The following is a 27,092-nucleotide window of genomic DNA, read 5'->3' as shown; positions in this document are numbered from 1 at the left end:
AATATTTTGGAGTACAGACCAGTAACGTATAACCATCACTATTTGAGTATGACAACAGATGTATGTACCTAAGTTTACATATATTTTGCATGATTTATTGAAGCAAAACAGGCTAATATCGATATGGTGGATATTCCCAATTCGTAACAATTTTTATTAGATAAGATAGCAGGTAACGAAATGTTACGGCCTGTGTATAATCCAGCAGAGAGATTATCTGTCAGCAACTCATAAATGCCTGGTGCCATGACGATCAGTTGTTTGTTAAACTCAAAAGATGGACATTTATCAATTTTGGGAGATAAAGATGGGGTTTTAACAGGTTGACTAATCAAATTGATAGAATCCTTAAAGCCATTCTGTGCACTTAGATGTGTCCGACAACATTCCAAGTTGGCATCCCTTTTCAACAGGAGCGGGATGAGAGAGATGCAATATTAAGAGATCCCTGAGACTTTAGCTTACGACTTATATTATACCTAGTAAGCACAAAACATAATCTGGAACACAATTACTTTTTAATTAAAATGACGTTTCGTTGAGGGATCCTGAACGAAATGTTGCTTTAATTAAAATGGTAAAATTTTCCATAGTAAGTTTTTCTGTTTATTACGTGTGCCAATTTCTAAATGCCTCTCAAGAGAGATGATATTATACGTCTTGTCAAGTTTGTATTTGTGATACACACGTATCTAAAACAACACAGCTTTTCGGAATTTAAGTATTAAAAGAACACAACGTGATGTGTAATCATTAAGTGGCATAAACATTGTGTTCTGTTAACGTGAAGTGTGTATATTGCTACATCAGGTTATCTATTGTAAATTTATATATATATATATATATATGATTACTGGTTGATTCAAATTGTTTGGTTATACGAAAATCGAATCATAAACTGATGCACGCAGATCAATGTTACAATTTATATATTTCAGACGTTTTACAAAACCATGTCTCTAAAATCGTTCTATCGAGTTCTTTCAACTAATGTAGATAGAAAAGGCATAGAATTTATTTCAACTTTTGAAGGTAAAGTATAATAATCATCATGCATTCGCACTGGATCATTGAATAAACTAAGAATTCCGCCAACCCTTTAAAATCTAATCATCAACACAAAACTCTAGCCTATCACTGGATAATTGACTAACAGCCACGATTCCGCGCCAGCAGTCCCTGGTTATTTAAAATTCAAATAGTTTGTATTAATTTCGATGGTCCTACAGATCAGTATCTTTAATCTGTCCAAGCTAAACAGCAAACGCACTCGGCAACCCCCAGCAGATTCCAATACCCTACATCTAGCCTCGGCTGTATGACGAATTCCGCCATTGGAACTACTTTCAAGTTCCCGGATTACCACGGCGTTGCCCATAACGACGCATTTGAAGAATGTTTCATCATACAAATATTTCAAAGTCTGAAGCTATTTTTCTTTCAAGTTTATCCGATTTTCTTCAAACAAGGACAATGAAAATTCTACACACGCTTCGAACGACGCAATTATGATATCTTCTTTTTAAAAGCGGCAAGTGTTCCTTATTGTATAGGCGTAGGTACATATCACTTATCGTCATACAGCTGAGGCTAGATGTTGAGTAACGGAATCCTCCGAGGTTGGCCGAGTTACAGCAAACGTTGGGAAGCCATTTTATTTTTACCATGGATACATTGTTCAAGGGTAAGAACTCGCGATAAAAACTTAAAAGATCATATCGTGCAATCGTGCCATCGTTAGGGTGTTTTCCGGTATTTAGTGTGGTTTCCTGTATTTAGTGTTTTTCCGGTGTTTTCCGGTATTCAGTATAACATGGTGTTTTGCGGTAGTTTTCCGGTATATAGTATTGCCGTAAATTAGTCTCCCCCTAATTATAGGGTGACCCATGCACTCTACAGAAATACAGTCCACCGCTGATAGTTCGAGACTACCACTGAAGCGTGCTCATTCGCCGTGTCGAGACCAACTTTCTGACAGTATGATACTATAAATAGCCATGGTACGTGCAATTCTCTACAAATCTATCAACTATTACAGCCGTAAAAAAATTATTGTTGACGATTTTGAATAGCAGTAAAATTAAGCTTCTTGGTTATTACAGCAGATTTAGAAATTACGCTCTTTTCATTTTTTAAATCGCTTTATCATTAACTGTACCGTTAAGAGCGGCATCTTTTGGTTTAGTACAAATAATATCTCTGAAACACTCGGGTTAGACAGGAACATGATGCTAGCAGTAGTTTCATTTTACTTTTACAAGCTTCTTAAAAAAATTGTTGAGCTAGCTAACGTGCTTATTTCTAAATTCAATTTCTTGTTCTAGCTTCCTGTTATGTTTCGTAAAAAAGTAGTCTTGATTATCCCGACCTGTCAATCAGACGTAGAATGGTCGATAGATTGGTTAAGCGAGACTAATTTCAAAACAATGGCGCGTAACCTATCTTTTACCCAAAAGTGTCTGGATGTTATGGACGACACTTGGAACCAGTTTTCAGTCTATTATTTATAGATGATTAATGGTCATAGCTTATTAAGTACAACATGATCGTTTATTTAGTGACTATACTTGTGTGAAACTGATTTGAGGCTTGGCATATATATAAATATTGTGGCGTAATTGTCGAGATATTTGGAGATATTTATTTATGGCGGGTCACCCTATTTCTGATACGATCTGTAATCATCACATTTATTCGTGGAGAACAGAGGAGTCAAGGGGGGCATGGGGGAGATAAAATCCAACCTCGACGACTAGTGTTAGGATAAATCCACCAGATTCTTCTTTTTTGGCGTGGGGTGGCGGTCGCCTACTTGTATAGTTTATATAAAAAAAAACAAGAAACAGCAGTAATATACATAATATTATATTTATATAAAATAAAATACAATAAAATGTGAATGTAAACAATTAATCTCTCTAATAGATTAAAACACTTGACAGCTAGAATTATATGATGAGTAGGTAAAAAACGCTGCTGTACGCACACCGCATGGCGTATAGCCCAGTTGGTGCCGAAAAGTAGGACGTTAAATCCCATTTTATCTCACAGACAAATAAAGAAAATGACACCCGAATTAAACACCTGGGATCACGTGGCTAAGTGGGTAAGGCGCTGGCTCGGTAGTCTGGAGGTCGGGTGTTCGATCCCTGCATTGGTCGAGAAAGTTCATCCAGATTTTCCGGCGTGGTTCTCCCTTGTCAGTGATGCAGGACGGAGGGCCTGACAAGGACAGCTGGCTAGTCATTCGTAAAAGATCCCTTGGCAGTTGGAATTCTTTATAAGAGTAAGCCGTAGCGTAGCTGCCCGGCCAAAATTTCCCTGTATGGTGTATGCACGTCTTCATTAGCCCAGTTTAGGACGTTAAACCTCATTTCATTTCATTTCATTTCCGTATTCAATCAATATATGCCTGGATGACATTGTCTATCACTGAAATTTATCTGGATGTTATTATCTACACACCTAAATCTGCAATATCGTTTAGGCGGATTCTCCATTACTGGGTAAATTGTGCGAAACTCAGATCCCCGCTCTACAAAATGTCAGTCGTATTTATTACATGAATGTGAGTTGTGACTGGGGCAGGATGAAAGACTGGCAAGGAACAGTGCCGAGTTGTTGGGATGGGATGCTAAACTGAGGTCATTTGTACATGTTGAGCTTACCGTGTAGCCCCCCACCCCTCACCCACCCTCTCCCATTAAAATGTGGGAAATTCGACGCCAGCAAATGCATTTTCCTGCTATTCGAGCCATGAATACAACAACTTCGAAGTGATATAATGTAGTTTAATTTAGGCGGCTGCCTCACCTTCCATGAGAAAATTTTGCAAATTTAATCGCCGCAAATGCGTTTTTCTGCTGTTCTGACCCGTGATTTACGCATCTTCAAAGTTGTCCAATCGTTTTACAACCGAAATTCCTCTCTATGGATACCATCTGCATTCATCGAAAATGTCGCACAAAGTAGAGTGGCTCCAGACGAAATAGTTTAATCTAGTCAATTCAGTACAAATTCGTGATATTCAATTAAAAGAAAAAGTACAATTTGTGTGTTTTTGGATTTCGGGCACTTTATTTTGCCAAGTAGATGAAATAATAATTGTTGTTTACACTTTACCCGGCTGTCCGACAAGTCAGATTGATATTTGACAAACTGGCCATGACTGTGAAGGAAAGATGGTGGCCCGATCAACAGTAACAAACATTGTGGAACTTCTTTACACCGTATGACTGCAACAAATTGGATTGAATATGAAATTATAATATTGTCAGTTTTCGAAAAGAAAATTTGCCAATAAGGTATAACCATATTTTAATATCATGTTCAATAATTGGATATACATGTAATTTAGGTGAAAAGTCTGCTTAATTGGATATAATTCTGCTGAAATTTTGACATTAGCTAAAAAAAAATAAATAAATTTATAAACAATATTTTATTGAATGGGATTAGGTACCAGACATGGACTATATTACTACCTTTCTTGATCAGTTGACTGGTATAATCGACATTTGGTGATAGTTTATACCGTCTCCTGCATTAACAATAATTTCCATCACTAATAACACGGGCGTGCTGTATCATAAGGTCTGTCATTGAGTCAACTGGCGTGGTTTCGAATTATTGAAATAAAATTGAACCACGTGTTAGTCCCGAAATGACCTACTTTGTGTTGAGTGGACGTTAAACCCCATTTCTCTCCCTCTCTCTCTTTTAATTTCAGCGACGTATCGACCAGGGTTCTTCCTGTCTTTATCAAGCATGTTATGTTGTTAGAGAAATTTCAGAGAAATGAACTGAAATGGGGGTTAACGTCCTACTGTTCTGCTCCTAACCTGGGCTAATGAAGACGGGCATACGCCATACAGTGTGCTATGCGGGACATTTTGCCCGAACAGTGGCGCTATTCAAACCTCGTGCAACTACCATCAACAGGTCGTGATACCATCAATAGCTTCGGTTATCACACATACATTACTAACACTACATTTACGACATACCCTGACAAGGCAAATAATGACAACCATACAAATTATGGAACAATGACAAACATTTATATACAATCAGGGATAATCATATAGAAACCACCCATCTTAGGCACTAAACATATAATTATGGCATGTGTTATTCTCATCCAATTACTAAATGACACTTAAAGATCTGTACCCTGCCGCCTCAAGACAATCGGTAACCACACATTCACTTTTGTCTAAACAAGTTTTAAGTTTAAAGGGGAGCTAGAGAGAGATAGAGAGAAATTGGGCTTAACGTCCACTCGACACAAACTAGGTCATTTCGGGCAAGTATATGGTTCAATTTAATTTCAATAATACAATTGCACGTATGAGGTTTTTAGAAGTGGGAAGAAACCGGAGGACCCAGAGTTGACTAAATGACAGACCTTAGGATACAACGAACGCCAACCATTAGCGCCCCCCCCCCCCCCCCATGATCGATAAGTACAAGAGATCAATCGGTAAACATGATCGATAAGTACAAGAGATCAATCGGTAAACATAAATAGGATAATGTAGATAAATGTAGTTGATCGATAAAGTTCTGATCAACAAAATTTGGTTGGATTGCAGTATAAACAAAAGAAGAAATAATCATTATATTCCATACATTTAGAATAAATTCAATAATAATTTCTATTTACATTGTAAGCCTTATAGATTGTGCAGAACCGATCTGTACGTTGCTCCTTATAACCGGAGAGGGTATTACGTTTCATACACAGTGACTATGTTACGCCGCTGAATCACTGTTTGGTGATGCCCTGAAACCGTTTTGTGAGTTACGTCTTACAAACAACCCGTCTGTTACGTCATGGAAACAACCAACTTGCTATTCGTGAGAAACAATCGATGTGCTATGTCGTAGAAGCAATCTTGTCTGTTATGTGGTAAACCTAATCGCTTGTTACGTCACAGACACGATCCGCAACCCGTCTTTTATATCATAGACTGTATTCTGCGGCTTGTTATAACTAATTTCTCTGTCGTGGAATCTAATACTTCCGTCGTCGGACTAATCTACCGGTCTTATTTGTACGTCGTTGGTTATAGAATAAATCTGGCTTGTTCCTCGGAGAACCAATCCTATCTGCCCGCTACGTCGTAGAATGAAACTGTATGGTTGTTACGACTCCCCGTCCTGTAAGCGTGATAACGGAGAATAGACTTCATATCTGCTTTATATCAGTTACACTAATTGACGTTTTACCCGGTTCATCGCCCAGATTTATTGATCATTGAATTAACGGTACATAAAAGGGAAACAATCATAATAGTGGTATGATATTTAACTGCGTGTCATAAGCCACCGATAAAAGTAAAATGTAATCAGTATGGTAATGGTCTGTTTACTAATCGTTTCATAGAGCTTCTGTTATTCTGGTTTGCTTATAATTTATTGATCATTAACTTTGTTAATTCACTATTTATTGTTTCACAAGATGTAATGACATTGCGTGGTGAACATATATATAAATAATAAAAAGTTAATTCTTTTTTTTTTTTTTTTTTTTTTTTCTTTTTTTTTCTGGGGGTGGGGCGGGGTTCCCGTGTCGTTAAAATCACTTTTATGTATTGAAACAGATATACTGGTGCATTGCAGCAATATTTGAAATTATTGAATTCAGTAGTACATTCACTAGTAATAGTGAATTATAATCCAACAGCACAAGGGAATGACTATACCATAGGTTAAAGTATTAAGGGATTTGACACTAATAATCTTTAAAGCAGACAATTTTTGCTCAATTTGAAATTAACTATTCAGCTGTATTTAAAGTATTGTGACTTTTCTACAGCAACTGGGCCAATGAAGACCGGCACAGCCCCGCAGCTAGCCCAAAAATGGTGGGGGGGGCAAGGACTTCTTGGGACGCCGATGGGGCTTCTGGGGGCGCCGATGTACATACACTTGACGACGCACGGCAGCGTCGCCGCGCATCCATTCGGAAAACGGTCTAGGGTCTCTTCCCCCAGAACATTTTGGAAAATAGGGTTTACGCCTGATTCGGATTAGGGTGCGACTTGTATGAATAATGAAGATTATCACCCCTGGTGCGGGATTGAATCAATCCCATCTCCATCGTGAATTTGGCCTGGAAAACTTCCTACAATCTCTTATGGTCGATTTCTTCGGGCGTCGGTATGCGGTATGCCAATCTCGCCGTGGGCGCCCAACCAGTGTCATTCGGCTTTATGGTGCGCCCATACTAATATGGGCACGTTGGTAGTTGGCTTCGTATTGCGATCAATGGAAAGGGCGCCTACTGGAGACGCCGATTTTTTTTAGGGGGGCGGGAAAAGGTTGCCCCCGCTAGCTACTGGCCTGCCAGCATATGACATACATTGTTCCAGGAGAAAGTTTGCTCTGGGAGCACGCCAATGTGTCCACGGGTCCATTTGAATGAGATATTGATACTAACCCGGCAGTTCCAGACCGCAGGGAAATGCAGCTCGATCAGGGCTCAAGGCTTATATCGGGAGAGTCCAACCTCGTGGGTTGTCTCCAGGTCCTCCCCCTGCTTAAGACCCCTACGCGCAAGCGAAATATTGAAATAAAATTAAACTATATGTTAGTCCCGAAATGACCTAGTTTGTGTCGAGATAGGGCCAATAACGGGTCTTCTGAAAAGCTTTGTGTTTCATATGATTTAGATGTTGTATATGTGTATTAAATAACGCCCTAAAATAGATGGTATCTATAAACAGTCCTAGCTTTTTAAAGAATAATACTATTAATCCTTATAATTCACTATTGCCAGTTGAGACATTGGCAAAAATATCATTTTTAACTTCAAATTCAAACGTTTGAAGATAGCTACTCCCTGTTGGGGAATAGAAAACAAGGGAGGTAATTGTGGTATTATTTCCGGTGTTATGATTTTTAAGTGTGAGAATGACACCTATGATCGTATAAAAGTGAGTTGACAACCTATTGAGCAAAAGACATAGAAATAATTATGTTTTGACTTTCTTAGAAAATATGTAATTGTAACTTTAAACACCGACATTGATTGGTTAATCGAATGGCTGACGTTATGTTGTCAAAAGCCGTTTGTGTGACCCATGACGCGATCCCCACTGCTATCGGTCAGAACGTTAATGCAAAACACATTGTTAATGGTCTATTGTAGTTCAGTTTAGCAGATGTTAAGTCAGGATTTTCACAAAACTGTTTCATTAAATTTAATTTGTTTTAAATTGGTCCACGGATCAAGCTGGTATGTAATCTTCTTCAGATACAGTCGTTTATAAAACTGTGTATCAATAGCTTGTGGGGAAAGTGTTTGGTTGTGCAACCACTCGGATAAACATTGTATTGCCGTGTAACTGTACTCCAGTTCAAATTTATTAGCAAATAATTCTGCTCGATTTACAAGCATCTTCAAATCTCTGGCACTAAAAACACAAATATGTCTCAACCATTTTCCATGACATTCATCGGGAGTTTTGGTAATGGCCCAAGATACATACGTTGACAGCTCGGTAACATTAAAGCATGCTTCTGGAATGTAAAACAAATACGCGTTAAACGAATTTCCCAAAATTAAGCACAATGAAAAGTTAAATGATTTAGAGGCGATCTCATTTACGACCTAAGAGAATTAGACTGTCGGTATAAGGTATTGGGTGTAGGAAAAGATTTTTCAGGGCGGTGTGGTCCAGAGATAAAATCAAGATTAAGGCACCGGATGTTATTTTGATTTTGTCAATTCGACTTGGCTATATTTGGTCAGAGGATAGGTTTATTCATATCCCCCGTTGTTGCAGAGATAATATCAAGATAAGGAACTGGGTGACATCTTATTAACTTTTCAAAGCGGCGTGGTCTAGGGATAGAATCAAGACAAGATACATGCACAAATCTCGTAATAATTATCAGCACACCCGTTCGTGAACAGCACTGATATCTCTATGCTCTTTAAAAAGGATTTGCTTGCTATTAATTCATCACAGTCGTCGCAAACATTTAGATGTCCCTTTTAAGTAATTATTAAAATTCGTTGACCGATGGATCATGTTTTATTAATAAATACTCGATCCGTCATTTGGCGCTGTAGAAATTCCCTAAACTACAATAAAGTAAACGTTTAACATTTAATGGGAATAGAGGTCCAAATATGCTTTAATTCCGTTCAGTATCTACGAAGTTATGATAAATTGGAATTCCATCGACGCTGCCTCGTTTATTGGTAGCGGATAAAACTAATGGGCCGTTGAAATCGGATTGAATGCAAGCCGGTAGATTATCTAATGTTGGTATTTTGATTTTGTGTTCTAAAATAAATATTAAATAATCAGTTTGAGTATATATTTAGCGTGTATTAAGTCTAAGAACATTGCTATTTTAGCGAAATTGCAATTGACGCATCGGGCCTTTACGGCCTGTAATAAATAATGCCCTTACCTTGCCCACTTCCAGGAACTTGTACATGATGATTAAAATTTAACATGGACCAGTAATACTCATCAGGCGAGAGAATTCCTCTACACCAATCTAACACATCTTTAGCGATTTGACTTGTGAGGACATATTCCACGAACTGGTGGGTTAAAAGAACATATGCAGTACCTTTAGCCGTCAGAAAATGGTGAGGCGGAAGCTTATATTTTATGTGTGTATTGACAATTTTGTAAGTTCCATTTTTTTCATATATATACTCATATCTATGAAGGAACCTTTTCATTATAATCCCAATTCCTCGTCGACAACCAACTTGATTTGTGTTGTTGAGCAGTTTCAATATTCTAACAATCTGTAAATTAGTCTTTAACGGTAATTCCTGACTAGGAAGATTTATTAAATATTTCCAGTCTGGTTTAGCTAAATGATCTGCCATACAGTTTAAATCGGCTTGCAGTCTCTGAAAACTTTGATAAACTACGTTCTCTGTTTTTGAAACTATGAAGACATTATCAAAACAATCAGATAATGCTTTAGCTGCCTTGTGAACATGATCTGGTGAAAAGCCATCTACATGTAAACAATAGTAATTTTGTGGTCTATAAATAGCACGAAGAAGTATTTCAACTTGAGCTACGTCCTTATATAAAAGTATATTAAAAGCGATGGGGAATTGTTTTTCTTCTTCTGTATTTACAATATTGTTATAACCATAGACTTGCTTAAAAATATCACAATTTTCTGTGTGCTTTATCAATGTTTGATAACTGGGAATATTGCGAGGCTGTTTTCTAGCCTCAGTTATTGCAGATTCGTCACCCTTTAAAACATTGGCACAATTGATATTTTTAATTTTGAAAGAGTTGAATTCTAATTCAGTCGATGTAACCTGTTGCTGTGGTTCGCCCAGTGCATTTTGCATTTCTTCATACTGGAGCGATTTACGTGTGGAAAAGATTTGATTCTTGTGCACTGCGGAAGGATGCTTATTAAATGTCACTCTTTTTTCTATATCATTATTGACGAATAGTTGCCAACTATTTATAGCGTATAGAACAGTAGCTAGTGATACAACGGCGACAATTAATCGGGTTTTCTTGAACATCTTGTCCTTCTCTGCAAAAGTAAAGAAACAAAATGCTATTATATATGAACCGTCTAAATAAAGGTGATTATAAAATGTGCACCTATCACTTGTTAGCTTACGGTAATTCTCATTTGGTAAGGTGTCGTACATGAGTGTAAATACTATCTGATATCACATTGTGGAACACCTGGGCGAGTGACCTTGGTGGATGGCATTGATCCCAAGTAATTATATGAAGTGTTTGATGGATGCTGCACTTTTCGTTTAAATGCCAATGTCAATTGTGCCTGTCATTGAGTCAACTGGCGTGGTTTCGAATCCTCGGGTGTACGTGACAAGGAGTAGGGGGTTTTCTCCGGGTCCTCCGGTTTCCTCCCACTGCTAAAGACCCCTATGCGCAAGCGAATTATTGTTAGTCCCGAAATGACCTAGTTTGTGTCGAGTGGACGTTAAACCCCATTTTTCTCTCTTTCTCTCTCTCTCTCGCATTATTTCATAATAATCTGTCAGATCAAATGAGTAAAATGTGAAATAATATAATGGTAGGTGTGTACATGACTGTTAAATTAAGCTACCATTGTTCACGTGTAACACGCGTATTTATTAAATCAGTTAGTACGATATCACGTCAATATCTCCTCATATCATTTCTAAGTTCAATGTATTAAGGTATACTATTCGCATGGCGTTCATGAGTTAACGGGATTCGCGGTTTCATCTTATATGGCCGAGTTCTTAAATTTGTGCGTTACCCTTTCAATGATGTCCGCCAAGTCAGTTAGAAGACGGAGACGTATTTTTTTTAACAGCGAGTTATGTCGCTCATATTGACTCTAGCCAGGTAAGCAAAGTGTTATTTTCTCACTAAGATGTTCATTTATATTGTTCAGGCGTTCACAGGGACTGACACGCGACCGTTTAGCAGTAAAAAGTTGCCCAGTATAATTGACTGGGAAGCGATTAGATTTTCGACAAGGATCCAATAGGACAGTCCCTGAACGTAGAGGTCGAGTGTAAATGAGACCTACGTTCAGAGCTGAACTAGACATGCGGCAACTACACGGTAAAATCCTGAATAAGTATCTCGACCAACATCATCCCCATTTATTTGTTTTATCAGTTGTTATGTGTAATTATATAAAATAAATAAAACTATTACCTTACAGTTGGGGTGGCGATAAAATCCTTCGTATTTCTTAACATGTATCACCGCGAGAAAAGTGAAAATTAATTTATCCACGAATATTTAGATGACAGATGTTGACAAAATGCCGTGTAAATCAATGTCCGCTACAATATGGCGCACGATTTCAACAATTAAAGTATTCAATGCTCGCCCGATTACATGAAATCTGGACAACAAATCCTTTAAGGGAAGCGAGGGTTAGGTCTTTTTGATAAGGCCAACTTCAAGTTTGGTCAAAGGTCACGAGATGTAAACAGGGCTAGAGCTAATCTCAACCCTAACCCTTAACCTAACCCACAATCTCGCCAACAAACTTATTTACATCTGAACGAGCTTGACGAAAATTGAGCTGGCCAAAAAAATCGATTTAGCTAATGTGACGCGATACCTGGCCAGGTTTCACCTGCGTGGGGTAATGCCGTCTTGTACGCAATTAGAAACGTCGCTCTTAAAATGTAAATCGAATTACCGTAAAAAAAATCTTTTCAGTAATTATTTTGATTACCTATGCTTAGCTATATTTGGTAGAATTACTTATATCAGTTTAAGATATCATGCTATGTATTGAAAATTGTGCACTTGAAAGCTATGTTTACTTGCACAAAGCCTCGTAGAAATTAGATTAACTCTGCGTTCCACCATTACCGCTGAGAGACTGTTGTTGTTGTTGTTCTTAGTTTTTAACGTCCGCTTCCACCGAAGGTGATATCGCAGACAAATCTTATTTTTTTCATTTTCATTATCTTAGCGCACGCGCCTTTTCTGTAGAAGGAAATTGGAGTACCCGGAGTAAACCCACGGGGTTGAGAAGGCGCCCCTATCTCCAAGCCACATACGCTCACACCAGGGATGGAAACCACAACCGCAAAGTGATATCGCAGACAAATCGTATTTTTTTATTTTCATTATCTGAGCACACGCCCCTTTTCTGTGGAAGGAAACCGGAGTACTCGGAGTAAACCCACGATGTTGAGAAGGCGCCACTATTTCCAAGCCACATACGCTCACACCAGGAAACCACAACTGCAAAGTGATATCACAGACAAATCGTATTTTTTTATTTTCATTATCTGAGCACACGCGCCTTTTCTGTGGAAGGAAACCGGAGTACTCGGAGTAAACCCACGATGTTGAGAAGGCGCCACTATCTCCAAGCCACATACGCTCACACCAGGGATCGAAACCACAACCGTAAGTCAGACCAGCTAGAGGTCGTACGCGGCACTCTAGACCCCCCCCCCCCGTTGAGTAACTAAACAATTTGGCATGTTGAGTACTGAAGGTGACTTTTCTCAGAAATGGAATTTTCCAAATATCTTTGATTCTTTTAGTGTACAAACGACACATAAACAAATGATTTGATTGAAGTCAACTGATATTTGGTATACATATTTAAAGGTGCCAAATCGCTAATATTTGGGACCAAGAAATTGACCCAAATGGGTCGCAACGCATATAATAATGTAATCTGATTGTATAAATTGACCCAAATGGGTCGCAACGCATATAGTAATGTAATCTGATTGTATATAAACTGATTTACATTCAAATGATTCCGTTTTGACTCTAATTTCAAATCAGTTACGTCCACCGAGTCTCAACCGAATGGCAATTTCTAGCGTCTGGTTATTCCAGTATATTGCGCATGCTCTCCAGATAAGATATGGCATGACACATGAGATGTGAAATATGTCTAGCCTCGTTCTTTCTGGTCACTTGTTACAAATGACGCTGAAACGCACCATGGTACACGATTCGTGTACCAATGGTAAAATGATTATTTTGTCTAAAATATTGGATATCAAAAGCCTACCTTTTCCCGATAAGATCACAACATCAATGTTGATTTAAATTGACAAATAATGTGTGTTTTGAATGGCGAAGACTTTGGGTGACTTTTCTCAGAAATGGAATTTTCCAAATATCTTTGATTCTTTTAGTGTACAAACGACACATAAACAAATGATTTGATTGAAGTCAACTGATATTTGGTATACATATTTAAAGGTGCCAAATCGCTCATATTTGGGACCAAGAAATTGACCCAAATGGGTCGCAACGCATATAATAAAACTAATCTATTATTATCGACTTAAATTACTAAAATTTGGATTTTATCTAAAAATTTCGTGACTGGGCTAATGAAAACGAGCATACCCCATACATGTCGAATTCCAACGGCCAAGTGATCGTCTACGTGTAAGCCAATGTGTTCGGGATCTCCTCCTATCGGAACGACTATACGTTGACAAGAAGGGGAGGCAGGGGGCGAGGCAGGGGGGCGGGGCGGGGCGGGGCGGGGGGGGGGGGGGCACGCCGGAAAACCTCGATAAACTTTCTTGGCCAACGCAGGGATCGAACACGGGACTTCCAGGTTAGAAAGTCAACATCGTACTCCCTGAACCACCGTGGCTCCCGTTTCGATACCATGAAATCTAACGCAGGTCAACTCCCGTTGATATATACTCTTCAAAAATAGTAGGGGATATTGAAATGCAAATACCTATGCAGGTTGTGATATGATAAATAGTCATGGACACTTGACATGCTTTGAGAGTATGTTCACAGATGAAGAACTTATCGCCCCAACAGAACCACTGAGCTAGCTGCACATGCGACACGCAATAGTGCTATACACGTCGGAGAGTTTCATTGTCAAATTTGACACTTAAAGGAAGGGTTGATGAAAACTGCCGCGTGCTGGTTTATCTATCCATGTTCGCTTTCCTATCGGTTCTTACGTAAGATTTAATGTTTAGCGCATCTTTGCTTTAGTGTGTTACGTATAATTTGATCGGGAGACGTGTTCGTCGACGTCAACGTCAACCGACAATACTGCAAGAATTGGCCGTGGAACTGCAAGAGGAGTGGGTCAGATTGCCCCAAATCGTGATTGGACGGTTGATTAGGAGCATGCCACGACGAATTGCTGAATGTCTGAGGATTGGTGGAGCAATTACTCATTATTAAGACAAAAATCAAAAACGTCCATTTTCACATTTGACAGTGTATCGCGAGTAAAATGGGGCCGTCAGATAAGCCGCCCATTTGAACTGTTTATTTTCATGTGTAGGCAATTGTCCTGTTATTGACATACACTGGTTACCTCTATTAAAACAACAGTGCATTTCCGCAGTTTTGTATTGTTTCTGAATATCCCCTACTTTTTTTTAAAGAGTATATAATAAAGCCACGTGGAAATAATAAAAATAGAATATGCTTAAAATTTCAGTGAAAATTGCTTTACTCTGAACCGAGAAATTAGCGATCCAACTTTAAGCTAGCAGCTCGATCGTTATTACTAACGTTGGTACTATAACCAAACAAAGTCTCGATTATCCATTATTAAGTTAAATTATCCATCAAAAAATGTATTCAGATCCACTAAATATCATAGGCTAGCGATGCCATCTAAAGTTGATTATCTCCATTTAACTGTACAATTGATTAAAATCAATTTGTTTATAATACAACGGGGAAAGGTCCATTTTGGTCTGGCAGTGCGTCAAAGGGCCCAACGTGCACACTTTCGTCTGATTAAACGTTTTAGCTTCAAGTTCAGATTGTCACAAAATTGTTTCATTATATTTCATTGGTTTTAAATTGGTCCACAGATCAAGCTCGTATGTTATCTTTTTCTGATACAATCGCTTATAAAACTGTGCATCAATAGGTTGTGGGGAAAGTGTCTGGTTGTGTAACCATTCAGATAAACATTGAATGGCTGCGTAACTGTACTCCAGTTCAAATTTATTAGCAAATAATTCGGTTCGATTCAGAAGCATCTTTAAATCTCCTCCACTGAACACACATATATTTCTCATCCATTTCCCACGACATTTATCAGGTGTTTTACTAATGGACCAGGATGCATAAGTTGACAGTGCAGTGACATGTAAACACGCTTCTAAAATGTAAAGTAAATGCATTTGTTTTCACAAAATATTCGCTCAATGCTCAGATACAATAATTTACCTAGAATCCAGATGTTTTATATTTTCAACAGCATTTTCTTCGGGTGACGTCACAATTTGTAAATTTGGCCACACACGCGCATGAACTTGATCTGATACTTTATTCGATTAGTAGCTGAGGAATCACTGTACCGTCCCATTGGGTAAAGCGGGGGATCGCCTGTCCAACCTCGCGAGTTGTCGCCTGGTGCTCTAGTTTCCTCCCACCCAAAAAAAATTATTGAATTAATATTGGTCCATGTCATCCCCGAAGGGGCGGGGGAAATAGCAACCTTAAAACATTATTAGTAGCTATGGGCGATATAACCTGCTGAGATATAAGCGTGATTTAGTCATCTTGTGCTTGTTACGCGTAATCCTAAATTATCCAATCTTAAGCGTTCCCTAAAAGCTAAACGGCAAATATAATAAGAAAATTAGACGCATCTTGTGTCTACGAATTAAGCTTTCATGTTATATTCATTATCTAAACAATTTTAATGGATCGGGGCCTTTACGACCTGTAATAAATAATGCCCTTACCTTGTCCACTTCCAGGAACTTGTACATGGTGATTAAAATTTAACATGGACCAGTAATACTCATCAGGCGAGAGAATTCCTCTACACCAATCTAACACATCTTTAGCGATTTGACTTGTGATGACATATTTCACGAACTGGTGGGTGAAGAGACCGTATGCACTGCCTTTAGCCACTACAAAACGATGAGGCGGAAGCTTATATTTTATGTGTGTATTGACAATCTTGTAAGTTCCATTTTTTTCATATATATACTCATATCTATGGACGAACCTTCTCATTATAAGGCCAATTCCTCGTCTACAACCAACTTGATTTGTGTTGTTAAGCAGTTTCAATATTCTGACAATCTGTAAATTAGTCTTTATCGGTAATTCCTGACTAGGAAGATTAATTAAATATTTCCAGTCTGGTTTAACTAAATGATCTGCCATACAGTTTAAATCGGCTTGCAATCTCTGAAAACTTTCATAAACTATATTTTCTATTTTCGAAACTATGAAGACATTATCAAAACAGTCAACTAATGCTTTAGCTGCCTTGTGGACATGATCTGGTGAAAATCCATCTACATGTAAACAATAGTAATTTTGTGGTCTATAAATAGCACGTAGGAGTATTTCAACCTGAGCAACGTCTTTATATAAAAGTATATTAAAAGCGATGGGGAATTGTTTTTCTTCTTCTGTATTTAAAATGTTGTTATAACCATACACTTGTTTGTAAAGGTCACACTTGTGTGTGTGGTCAATCAATGTCTGATCATTGGGGATATTATAGATCTGTTTTCGGGCCTCATTTATTTCAGATTCGTCACCCTGTAAAACTTTGGCACAATTGATATTTTCAATTTTGAAAGAGTTTAATTCTAATTCAGTAGTTGTGACCTGTTGCTTTGGTTTCATTAGGGAGGGAGAATTGGACTTGTCTTGTGTAGGAGGAAATTCAGTCGCTGCACGCTGCTGCTTCGATGCAATTGTGGAGCGAGTGGTTATACGGTATTGGGTAGCAGTAAATTTGTCTTCATGCTGCATAGATTCACGTGGGGAAGATATTTGGTTCTTGGACATACCGGAAGGGCGCTTATTTAATGTCACTCTTGTTTCTTCGTGTCTCTTGACGAATAGTTGTCGACTATTTAAAACATATAGAACAATAACTAGTGCGATAATGGTGACAATTAACCGGGTTTTCATGAACATCGTGTCTTCCTCTACAATATATAATACAACAGTACAACATAAATAATTAGTTATGTTTAGTGTATGCCCGGGACAAATCCAGATTTAATCGATGAAAAAACGTCTACAACTTTTAAGACCGGAAACATTATCGGAATATGTCGATTGCGCGTATCATTATTTTACAATTCGCCAACTCTTGATTAATGTATACAACACAAAATCCAACCTATGAGCGAAACTAATAAATGCCCAAGGCAAATACTGGGCCCATAAAGCATTATGATAGCACATCATCGTGTCCTGTAAAGCGATGTACAAACAATTCGATCGGATTCGAACGAACCGTCCTCATAAATGTAACCATCCTAATATATGTATCATATGCAAACGAACCGTCCTAATAAATGTAGCCTAGGTGAACTACGCATCCTTATAAATGTAACCAATGTGAACGTACCGCCATGATAAACGTAACCACTCTAATACAGGTAACCTATGTGAACGAACCAGCCTAATTAGTGTGAAATTGTATCACCACTTCCATCACTATCGACATTGTGCAAGCCTGGCGTGAACGTATAAGAAACCTTAGAATTCAAAGTAGGCATAAATGCGGTGGTCCATGCATAATGTCCCCCATGGCACAGTGTTTGGCGTATGTCCGTCCGTCGTCATTAGGCCGTTTGGTGCAGAACAACAGGATGTTGTTAAACCCTTCCTTCTCAAAGTACACATTTAAAATAACATTAATAACCTAATTTGGCATGACATTAAAGGCATAAGGTGAATTACTCTTTTCATTTATTCTTAAACATGCAAACTGAACCTTTGTGCTGGAATATTAACCTTGCTGGACATTTAAATGTAACTATTTTCTATTGTTCGGAAAGCTAATGAATATCGCCTAGTTTGAGTACAAGAAACAACTTACTGTCTTTAAAACTCGATAGTGTTTGAAAACATTTTAATCCACATTTGTTCTATTAATGATAAAATAATGACTCGAAATGTCTGACAGCAGGGTGGTTTAAAATTAATCCACGAGAAAAGGAAATCAATTTGTGTATATTAGAATAAATTAACGACAGATGGTGATTATATGTAATGTTAATCAATGAGGGTTTTTCTCTCGAATAATGCGACGTGTATGTCGAAGCCAGGGTGTCTGACCAAAAATGAAATGAAATGGGGTTTAACGTCCTACTGTTCTGTTCCTACTGGGCTAAAGAAGACGGGCATACCCCATACAGTGTGCTATGAGGGAAATTTTGCCCTGACAGCGGCACTACGACCTACTCTTATACCGAATTCCAATTGTCAAGGGATCTTTTACGTGCACGCCTGTGTGTACACGGGACCTCAGTTTTTTTTTCTTTCCATCCGAACGACTAGACAGCTGGCCTTGTCGGGCCCTCCGTCCTGCATCACTGACAAGGTAGAACCACGCCGGAAAATCTGGATGAACTTTGTCGGCCAATGCAGGGATCGAACACCGCCTTACCCACTTAGCCACCGTGCCCCCTCCATTCCGGTTGAAAGGTAGGACTCTTGAAAGGTAGGACTCTAAACATCATTACATTGATCAGTTTCGTTCGATATTATACCTTAATTGACCACACTGCCCGGTTAGCGCAGAAAGGCAGGACAGCCATTTCATTCCACTTATCAGCTTTTCTTTCCACCAAAATCAATCGTTTACCGTATTGATCACACCATATGCTGTAATGTTTATGCAGACTTGGGCGACATCTGTCTCCAGTAAAACAGAATAATGGACCACAAACTTCAGTAAATTAATAGGATATTATCAGTTATTACTAGGTAAAGTTATTTATTTTGTTACAGTCTTGTTTCGTTTATTTATCCTGGAATGTAACCAGAGGGAATGACAAAGGGCAGCGTATATTTTCACTGACGCCGATGTACGGGCACTGAATTGAGCAAGCAACCAGTTGCCGAAGTGTCCATGTACGCTGAACTGCAACCGATCTGTTGCGTTACTTCTAGTTGGTATCATCAATTTTGATGACTAACACATTGTCTTGTTCAAATTTAAAGATATCTCTGATTTAGAAAATCTAAAGGGAAACTACAATTATGCGTCTTAAGGTGAGGTGGGGTGGGGCGGGGGACTTATGGTTTACTCACACAACATCTGGTTTGGGGACTAACAAGGCTGAACTGCGCGTCAAATCGGGGAAGTTTCGACTGACAATCGAGTATCCTCTTACTTTCATGAAGGAGCCCCCATGATGGATGGCAAAATGGTTAACGCATGCCCGTTGCGTCACTGAGTCAAGCGTCGTGGCTAACGCGTGCGTGTTGCTCCATTAGGTCTGTCACTGAGTCAAGTGCCTGTCCAACCGTGTGGGTTTCTCCGGGTCTTTCAGTTTCCTACCACTGCTAAAGAGGTCTACGCGCAAGCGAGCGAATAAATGAAATAAAATTGAACCTTATGTTAGTCTCGAAATGAACAAGTTTGTGTCAAATGGACGTTATACTCCATTTCTCTCTCATAAACGAGCTAAAATATATTTTATTTTATGCAGGTGGAAGTCTACTTAAGTGTTTACAAAGATAATCAGAAGAAGTAGTAACATTGTTAAATGATAACCAAACAAACAGGATGAGACGCAAGTTGCAATTGACTGTTATGTTGCTGTTACTGTTCTTGTACATAGTTCGTTATTTTATCCCTCATAAAAGAACAAGGGAGGCTCCTGCATCAATAACGTTGGGTCGTGTGCATTCTGACGCGAGAGACAGTTTATCAGCACCAGTCATAAAATCAGTTTCAAGTCAAGCAAATGATTTGGAAACTAATGGTAATGAGAACAGAGGAAAAGATAAGCTAATATACAATAAAACAGTAAAACAGAACTTGGATTTAATAACAGTTCAACGTGAATTTGAATCTTTTAGAATCCCCGATATCAACTGTGAAGGAATAATAAAAGGTGACGCCGAAGCATTAGCAGAATCTGTCCAAAAAAACGCCAGCGTTGTTCCTGATAATTACACGTTAATGAAACACACTACAAATTGTGATTACTTTAGGAGACTATATGGTTATGAAGCGATTATAAATACTGACGAAGAAATCAATTTTCCTCTCGCTTTTAATATACTTTTATATAAAGAAGTAGCTCAGGTTGAAATACTTCTTCGTGCTATTTATAGACCACAAAATTACTATTGTTTACATGTAGATGGGTTTTCACCAGACCATGTTCACAGGGCAGCTAAATCATTAGCTGATTGTTTTCATAATGTCTTCATAGTTTCAAAAACAGAGAACGTAGTTTATAAAAGTTTTCAGAGATTGCAAGCCGATTTAAATTGTATGGCAGATCATTTAGCTAAACCAGACTGGAAATATTTAATTAATCTTCCCAGTCAGGAATTACCGATAAAGACTAATTTACAGATTGTTAGAATATTGACAGCAATAAACGACAGGAATTCTATAGAGTGTATCACCAACTTAAAACATATGCTTTCTGATCGTTTTGTTCATAAATATAAAAATAAATACTATGCTGACGGAGTGCATTATATCGTTGTTATGACTAAGGATAAAAACCCCCCTTTACCTCATGGCATGAAGCTCATTAAAGGGAGTGCTTATGGTGTTTTTACGCATCGATTCGTAAGTTATGTCTTCAACAATCAAGTAGCTAAAGATTTGTTAGAGTGGTGTCGTGGAGTTCTCTCCCCTGATGAATATTACTGGTCAACATTGAATCATAATCCACATTTACAAGTTCCTGGTAGTTATGAAGGTAATATACAAGTAGTTAATATAATATTTTTATACGCCCACATTTTCATGTGGACGTATATTGTCGTCGCCCCTGTCCGTCCATCCGGACGTCCGTCCACAATTGTTTGTGAACAGTCTACAGGTCACAATTTTTATCTGATTTCAATGAAACTTGAAATATAGGTTTATCACCCTAAGATCTCGGTTCCTTTCGATATTGGCATCTATCGGACCGTAACTTCATGGATTATGGCCCCTGATTGCACGAAAAATCACGTTTTTGGCTTGTGAACACTGTAGAGGTCACAATTTTTATCCGATTTTGTTGAAACTTGAAATGTAAGTTTATAACCCAAAGATCGCGGTTCCTTTCGATATTCGCGCATATCGGACCGTAACTTCCTGAGTTATGGCCCCTGATTGTACGTAAAACGCGTTTTTTGGCTTGTGGACCCTATAGAGGTCATAATTTTTATCCGATTTAAAAAACCGTATTATTATATCACCGTTAAACCCTAAGGACGGTCGAGTTCGAATTTCGTGAAAATCGGCCCAAAACTGACAGACAAAATGGCCGCCCTTCGTTCTCAAATAGCGTAAAAATATGGTATATCAAGGTTGTGGACCCTATAGAGGTCACAATTTTTATCCCATTTTGTTGAAACTTGAAATGTAAGTTTATAACACAAAGATCTCGGTTCCTTTCAATATTCGCGCATATCGGACCGTAACTTCATGAATTATGGCCACTGATTGTACGCAAAAACGCGTTTTTTGGCTTGTGGACCTTATAGAGGTCATAATTTTTATCCGATTTAAAAAAACGTGTTAATACATCACCGTTACACCCTAAAGACGGCTGAGTTTTAATTTCGTGAAAATCGGCCCAAAACTGACTGACAAAATGGCCGCCCTTCGTTCTCAAATAGCGTAAAAATATGGTATATCAAGGTTGTGGACCCTATAGAGGTCACAATTTTTATCCGATTTTGTTGAAACTTGAAATTTTAGTTTATAACACAAAGATCTCGGTTCCTGTCGATATTCGCGCACATCGGACCGTAACTTCAGGAATTATGGCCCCTTATTGTATGACAAATCATACCATAGCGTAAAAATATGGTATATCAAGGTTGTGGACCCTATAGAGGTCACAATTTTTATCCGATTTTGTTGAAACTTGAACTGTTAGTTTATAACACAAAGATCTCGGTTCCTTTCGATATTCGCGCACATCGGACCGTAACTTCATGAATTATGGCCCCTTATTGTAGGAAAAATCACTTTCGTTTAGCTTGTTTTCTATCCATCTCTCGAAAATGTGGGCGTATACTGCCTGGCAGCCGCTGGTTAAATGATGTATCCATGACATGTAGATTTCACGCTAAGGGATTATTATGGTTTTTATATAGCTTATAAGTTTTCCTGGTAGTTATAAAGGTTAACATCATTTTTACAAGCTCCAAGTTGATTTTATTGATATATCTCGATGGGGCGAAGGGTTAGCGCGTGTACATTGTATCATAAGGTCTGTCATTCAGTCAACTGGCGTGGTTTCGATTCCCCGGTTGTACGTGACAAGGAGTAGGGTTGCCTGTAATAGCAACCTTTTGGGTTTCTCCGGGTCCTCTGGCTTCCAACCACTGCTAAAGACCCCTACGCAAAAGCGAATTATTGAAATCAAATTGAACCATATGTTAGTCCCGAAATGCCCTAGTTTGTGTCGAGTGAACGTTAAACCCCATCTCTCTCTCATTATGTTGTGCGCAAATTAATTATTTGAAATTTACTTTAATTTATATAATAAACAGCAAAAATAAAACGACAGTACGATTTCAAAATCAGAGAGGCACTTTAATCAAATCATTCTAGAAAACGACTAAATAAAAGGATCAAAAGAATTTTTTGGTGAACAGTATGTTGACACATTAGTGATTAATTCATCACAATGCCAAGACATTACGCGAAGGTTTAGAGTCTGTACCACAATCTATACATCAGTATCATAACAGCAGCGCAGTGTTTCTGTACATTGGAGAGGACCAGACGATTGATGAACGCCATTGGCACCCGGAACCACACTCTCAGAAACGCCTGGCGCAGTTCATCGACTGTGTGTGGTCTCGATACGACGTTATTAAGTCTCCTCTGAAATTCATGCCAACGATTTTCAATAGGGGCTGATCAGTGCATAGCGTTTACTTCCGTTCTGCTATAGAAAGTCCCAAGTAACTTTGGCGGTGTGGGCACGTGCGTTGTCAGGCTGGAAAACGTTGTTTTGATGAAGTGCGAGATGTAGTATGACGTGAGGTCTACAGAACATGAATACTGGTGGTAATATAATTTGATCGGTTTAAAACTGGAGTAATGAGCAGAACTTAGAGCTTCAGTGGAGTGTTTTGGGTGGTTAAGCACGTGTGCGTGAAACTATAAGGTCTCTCATTGAGTCAAGTGGCGTGGTTTCAATTTTCCGCTTGTGCGTGACAAGGAATAGGTTCGCCTCTCAGTCTCGTGGGTTTCCTCCGGATTCCCCCCCCCCATTGCCAAAGACCCCTACGCGCAAGCGATTAGTTGAAATAAAAACTCAACCATTTGTTTGTGTCGAGTTGACCACCCCTCTCTCTCCCTCTCTCTCTCTCTCTCTCTGTATGAACGACTTCCTACATAAAGAAAAGGTGAAACCTGGCTGTGGATGTTTGTTATCTTTGGTGGTGGGTTATAGTGATCAAATACTGCTGGTTCATGGAAACTGGGTTGTTTGCATTGTTGTTAAAGTTTTGTTTTTCAATAAGATAACAGATAGTGTTCATTCTATTACAGGTCCATGTAAAGGTGTGCTATCAACGTACGTAAATTGGCAGGTAACATCTAATCACGCCAAATGTAAAGGCAAAGTCCTGAGATTTATTTGTATTTTTGGGCCAGGGGATTTAAAGACAATTGTTACTAGGGAGGAATTATTTGCTAATAAATTTTTATTAGCCTATAGTTACACAGCTATACAGTGCTTATCAGAATGGTTGCGTAATCAAACATTTTCCCCACAAAGAATTGATGAGCAGTTTTATGAATCTACATTTTAATGTGAAATTGGTCCGGGAACATTACGAGAACTATTTATTAAGAGATATAAACTATAGCATATATGATTGTATAGTGTGGTGTCTTTAGTTTTATGAGATAAAGAATGTCCTAATCGAGGGTTGATATATATGTGAAATACCCCTTGGCCCTGCGAATGATATCACAAAATTACATGTTAGTAACCACGTGTTCACAAAGAGAGCGAGAGATAGAGAGATATAAATAAATGGGGTTTAACGTCCATTCAACTTAAACTAGGTCATATGGTTTACTTTTTTTTTTATTTCAATAATTCGCTTGCGCGTAGAGGTCTTAAGCAGTGGGGGGAAACCGGAGGACCCGGAGAAAAAGCCACGAGGCTGGACAGGCGACTCTACTCCTTGTCACGTACAACCGGGGGATCGAAACCCCGCCAGTTGACTCAATGACAGACCGTATGATACAGCGCGCGCGTGCTAACCATTCGGCCATCCAACCCCCCGCATTATTTAAGAATTAGATAAAAAAAATCCAAAAACAATCTGGTCATTCTTGTTATAAGAGTTCAAATCTAGTTAATGCACGTTGGATGTATTGAAAATTTCAATCTAATTACTTTATTCTGAGCGAAGTTAACACTGTTGTTAGTTTTGACAAGACGTGTGCATCTCTTGTTTATTATCGTAACCACGGTACTGGTATATTCCGAGTCGCAGCCCTGCTTCTCCAGTTGTTAAATTAAATCATTAAATTCCCTAACTGTTCTATCTAGTTAAAAGCTCGGGCATCCAATTGCCTCGAGAGTTAATTGTGGTTGTGTCATGTTAATAAATGTCTCCAGAAAATATTTACAAACGTTTGTAAAGTTTTAGACAAACGTATTTTATTTGTTTTGAAAACTTTGAGTGTAAAATAACTTAATTGTATCAAATGTTTAAATCTTGTCTTTAGTTGTCTCAAAATCACCGAAATTTAAAGGTACTGTCCCGTGTTTAACAGAGTCTCGGAAAATACGTCTGTATACGTACGAATTTTACGCACCGAAATATAAAGGAATGATGTATTTCAGCTCACGATATTGAGTAGTTTGGACCTGAACGTCCAAACCGCTTATCCGGACACGTATCCATTTGAAGATTTCAGCCCTCAGGCAGAGGATTTTAAGGGCCTTAAACACACACTTAAGCAGTTTTATTCTCCAAAATATAATCGGAATTGGCCCTTTAAGTTGACGTGATGTCGGGCTTCTTTTTCATGTTCTGTATTTTTTTTTAACCTTCGAATAAAATGAACTTAGTCATCAGGTTAACTGCACCAAAATAGATGATGCAAATATTAAATCTTCTCGGATAGTTACTCAACATGTAATTTTATTTTCTAACACTATTTATTCAATAAATATTTAAATATTATAAAGTGCAATATAGAATTATAGCATTTGAAAACAAACAGGAGCTTATAATAAATTCATCTCCCGTAAGACATTATTTACAGAGATATAAGTACATTGTTTAACTATGTTACTCGTCATGTAATTCCGTCTAATCTCTGTTTACCTGCACGATTGGAATGCATGTAATATCAACTTTTTACCCTATATCGAGACAATGTAACGGCAATCGGTAGAATCCATATGTGGACTGTTGTTTTTGCCGTTAAATCGAACTGCATGAATTTCAATCATACAATAAAGAAATGGATTATTCGTAAGTTTTGTTTTTGTTAGGGCAATAAATAAATACGACGTTGAAGTAAAAAGGACCACTGACAATTGGAATTTGACGATAACATGCACAATATGCAGGGGCCGATCTAGAAGGTTGGAGGGGTGGGGGGGTCCAAACCCCACCCTGCTCAGCTTCATAAAACAAATGAATGCCTTGCATCAATAAAATTAAATCACAATGTGATCCTACATCATTACAAAAATTATTTCTCTTTTTAAAAAAGCACAATTTGTATGTATGCCTATGTAATTTAGAGATGATGATGACAGATTTCCTTAACGGGAACCTGGCAAACCCCCTGCTACAAAAATTCCTTGATCCGCCCCTGATATGCTCCCGACACCGATCTGTAAAAAACGACAACACTATCCACCTTTCTATTTAAGACACCGATCTTTAAACTTAAGATATATCGCCAAAGATACAGTGCATACCCCACACCACTCAACCCCATTAGTCAATAAGACACCGATCTTTAAATTTAAAGAGACACTGCCGGTCGGCAAAATATAATTTTCTATTGACGTGAATTCGCGCTAATTGTATCATCGCTGGCGACACCTGTAACGTAGTTACGAGATATGATTTAAACCACAGTTGGTGTTGGCATCAGTTTATTGTATGTACAACCTCGTGATTCGATCTTGGTGTGCAGTGTTTAAAGCAGTATAATACACAAATAGTAAGTGCAGGAGGACCGCACTACACACAAAACAAAAATCTACAAGATAAACCTGCGGACAAGAAAGAAAAAGACATTGCACCAATTAATCAAGTGAAAGGATCCGGGGGCCAGCCGTAAGCGTCAACTGCGCTGTACAGACTTAGTGACGTCATTACAGTAGAACATCCCTCTTCTCACAAAATAATATCAAGAATTGCTATTATTTGTATCTTGAAGCTAATAGTCGCCTGGGTATGATGGGGATGAAACCGGTAAAATAAAATTGAACCATGTGTTAGTCCCGAAATGACCTGGTTTGTGTCGAGTGGACGTTAAACCCCATTTCTCCCCCCCCCCCCCACGCTCTCTCTCCAAAAGATTTTTTATTGGAATCAAAAGTCAAGTATTATTTTTGTTTCAAAGATAACAATTTATTTTAGGTTTACTTAATATATGAACAATAACTTATTAATTTGTTAACAATATGCAAAATTAGC

The 27,092-nt window shown here is 38.3% G+C and overlaps 3 protein-coding genes across 5 annotated transcripts; 1 reads left to right on the top strand and 2 right to left on the bottom strand.

Annotated features, from left to right (window-relative positions):
• Window positions 1-5,447: 5,447 nt before the first annotated feature.
• LOC126812232 (beta-1,3-galactosyl-O-glycosyl-glycoprotein beta-1,6-N-acetylglucosaminyltransferase) lies at window positions 5,448-12,609 on the bottom strand. The gene is made up of 3 exons (XM_050538517.2): window positions 11,673-12,609; window positions 9,430-10,542; window positions 5,448-8,526 (listed from the first exon to the last, which is right to left on the bottom strand). The coding sequence occupies exons 2-3, from the start codon at window positions 10,529-10,531 to the stop codon at window positions 8,186-8,188; spliced, it is 1,443 nt and encodes a 480-aa protein (XP_050394474.1). The 5' UTR covers window positions 10,532-10,542; window positions 11,673-12,609; the 3' UTR covers window positions 5,448-8,185.
• On the top strand, window positions 11,156-24,482 carry LOC126812233 (beta-1,3-galactosyl-O-glycosyl-glycoprotein beta-1,6-N-acetylglucosaminyltransferase). Of its 2 annotated transcripts, XM_056099037.1 has the most exons (4): window positions 11,156-11,354; window positions 16,211-16,421; window positions 19,928-21,160; window positions 23,962-24,482. In XM_056099037.1, exons 3-4 carry the CDS (start codon window positions 20,005-20,007, stop codon window positions 24,222-24,224), a joined length of 1,419 nt encoding a protein of 472 aa, XP_055955012.1. In that variant the 5' UTR covers window positions 11,156-11,354; window positions 16,211-16,421; window positions 19,928-20,004; the 3' UTR covers window positions 24,225-24,482. The 2 variants fall into 2 exon arrangements, with proteins under 2 accessions (XP_055955012.1, XP_050394475.1); XM_050538518.2 differs by lacking the exons at window positions 11,156-11,354; window positions 16,211-16,421 and adding an exon at window positions 18,529-19,199.
• On the bottom strand, window positions 14,926-19,036 carry LOC126812228 (beta-1,3-galactosyl-O-glycosyl-glycoprotein beta-1,6-N-acetylglucosaminyltransferase). Of its 2 annotated transcripts, none has more exons than XM_050538512.1 (3): window positions 18,983-19,036; window positions 16,196-17,407; window positions 14,926-15,606 (listed from the first exon to the last, which is right to left on the bottom strand). In XM_050538512.1, exons 2-3 carry the CDS (start codon window positions 17,394-17,396, stop codon window positions 15,266-15,268), a joined length of 1,542 nt encoding a protein of 513 aa, XP_050394469.1. In that variant the 5' UTR covers window positions 17,397-17,407; window positions 18,983-19,036; the 3' UTR covers window positions 14,926-15,265. The 2 variants fall into 2 exon arrangements, with proteins under 2 accessions (XP_050394469.1, XP_050394471.1); XM_050538514.1 differs by lacking the exon at window positions 18,983-19,036 and adding an exon at window positions 18,310-18,416.
• Window positions 24,483-27,092: the final 2,610 nt, after the last annotated feature.

Source organism: Patella vulgata, chromosome 2 (assembly GCF_932274485.2).
Source record: "Patella vulgata chromosome 2, xgPatVulg1.2, whole genome shotgun sequence".
Classification (NCBI taxonomy): Eukaryota; Metazoa; Mollusca; class Gastropoda; family Patellidae; genus Patella; species Patella vulgata.
Note: the sequence above shows the minus strand (reverse complement) of the source record. Positions and strands in the feature narration are given on the sequence as shown.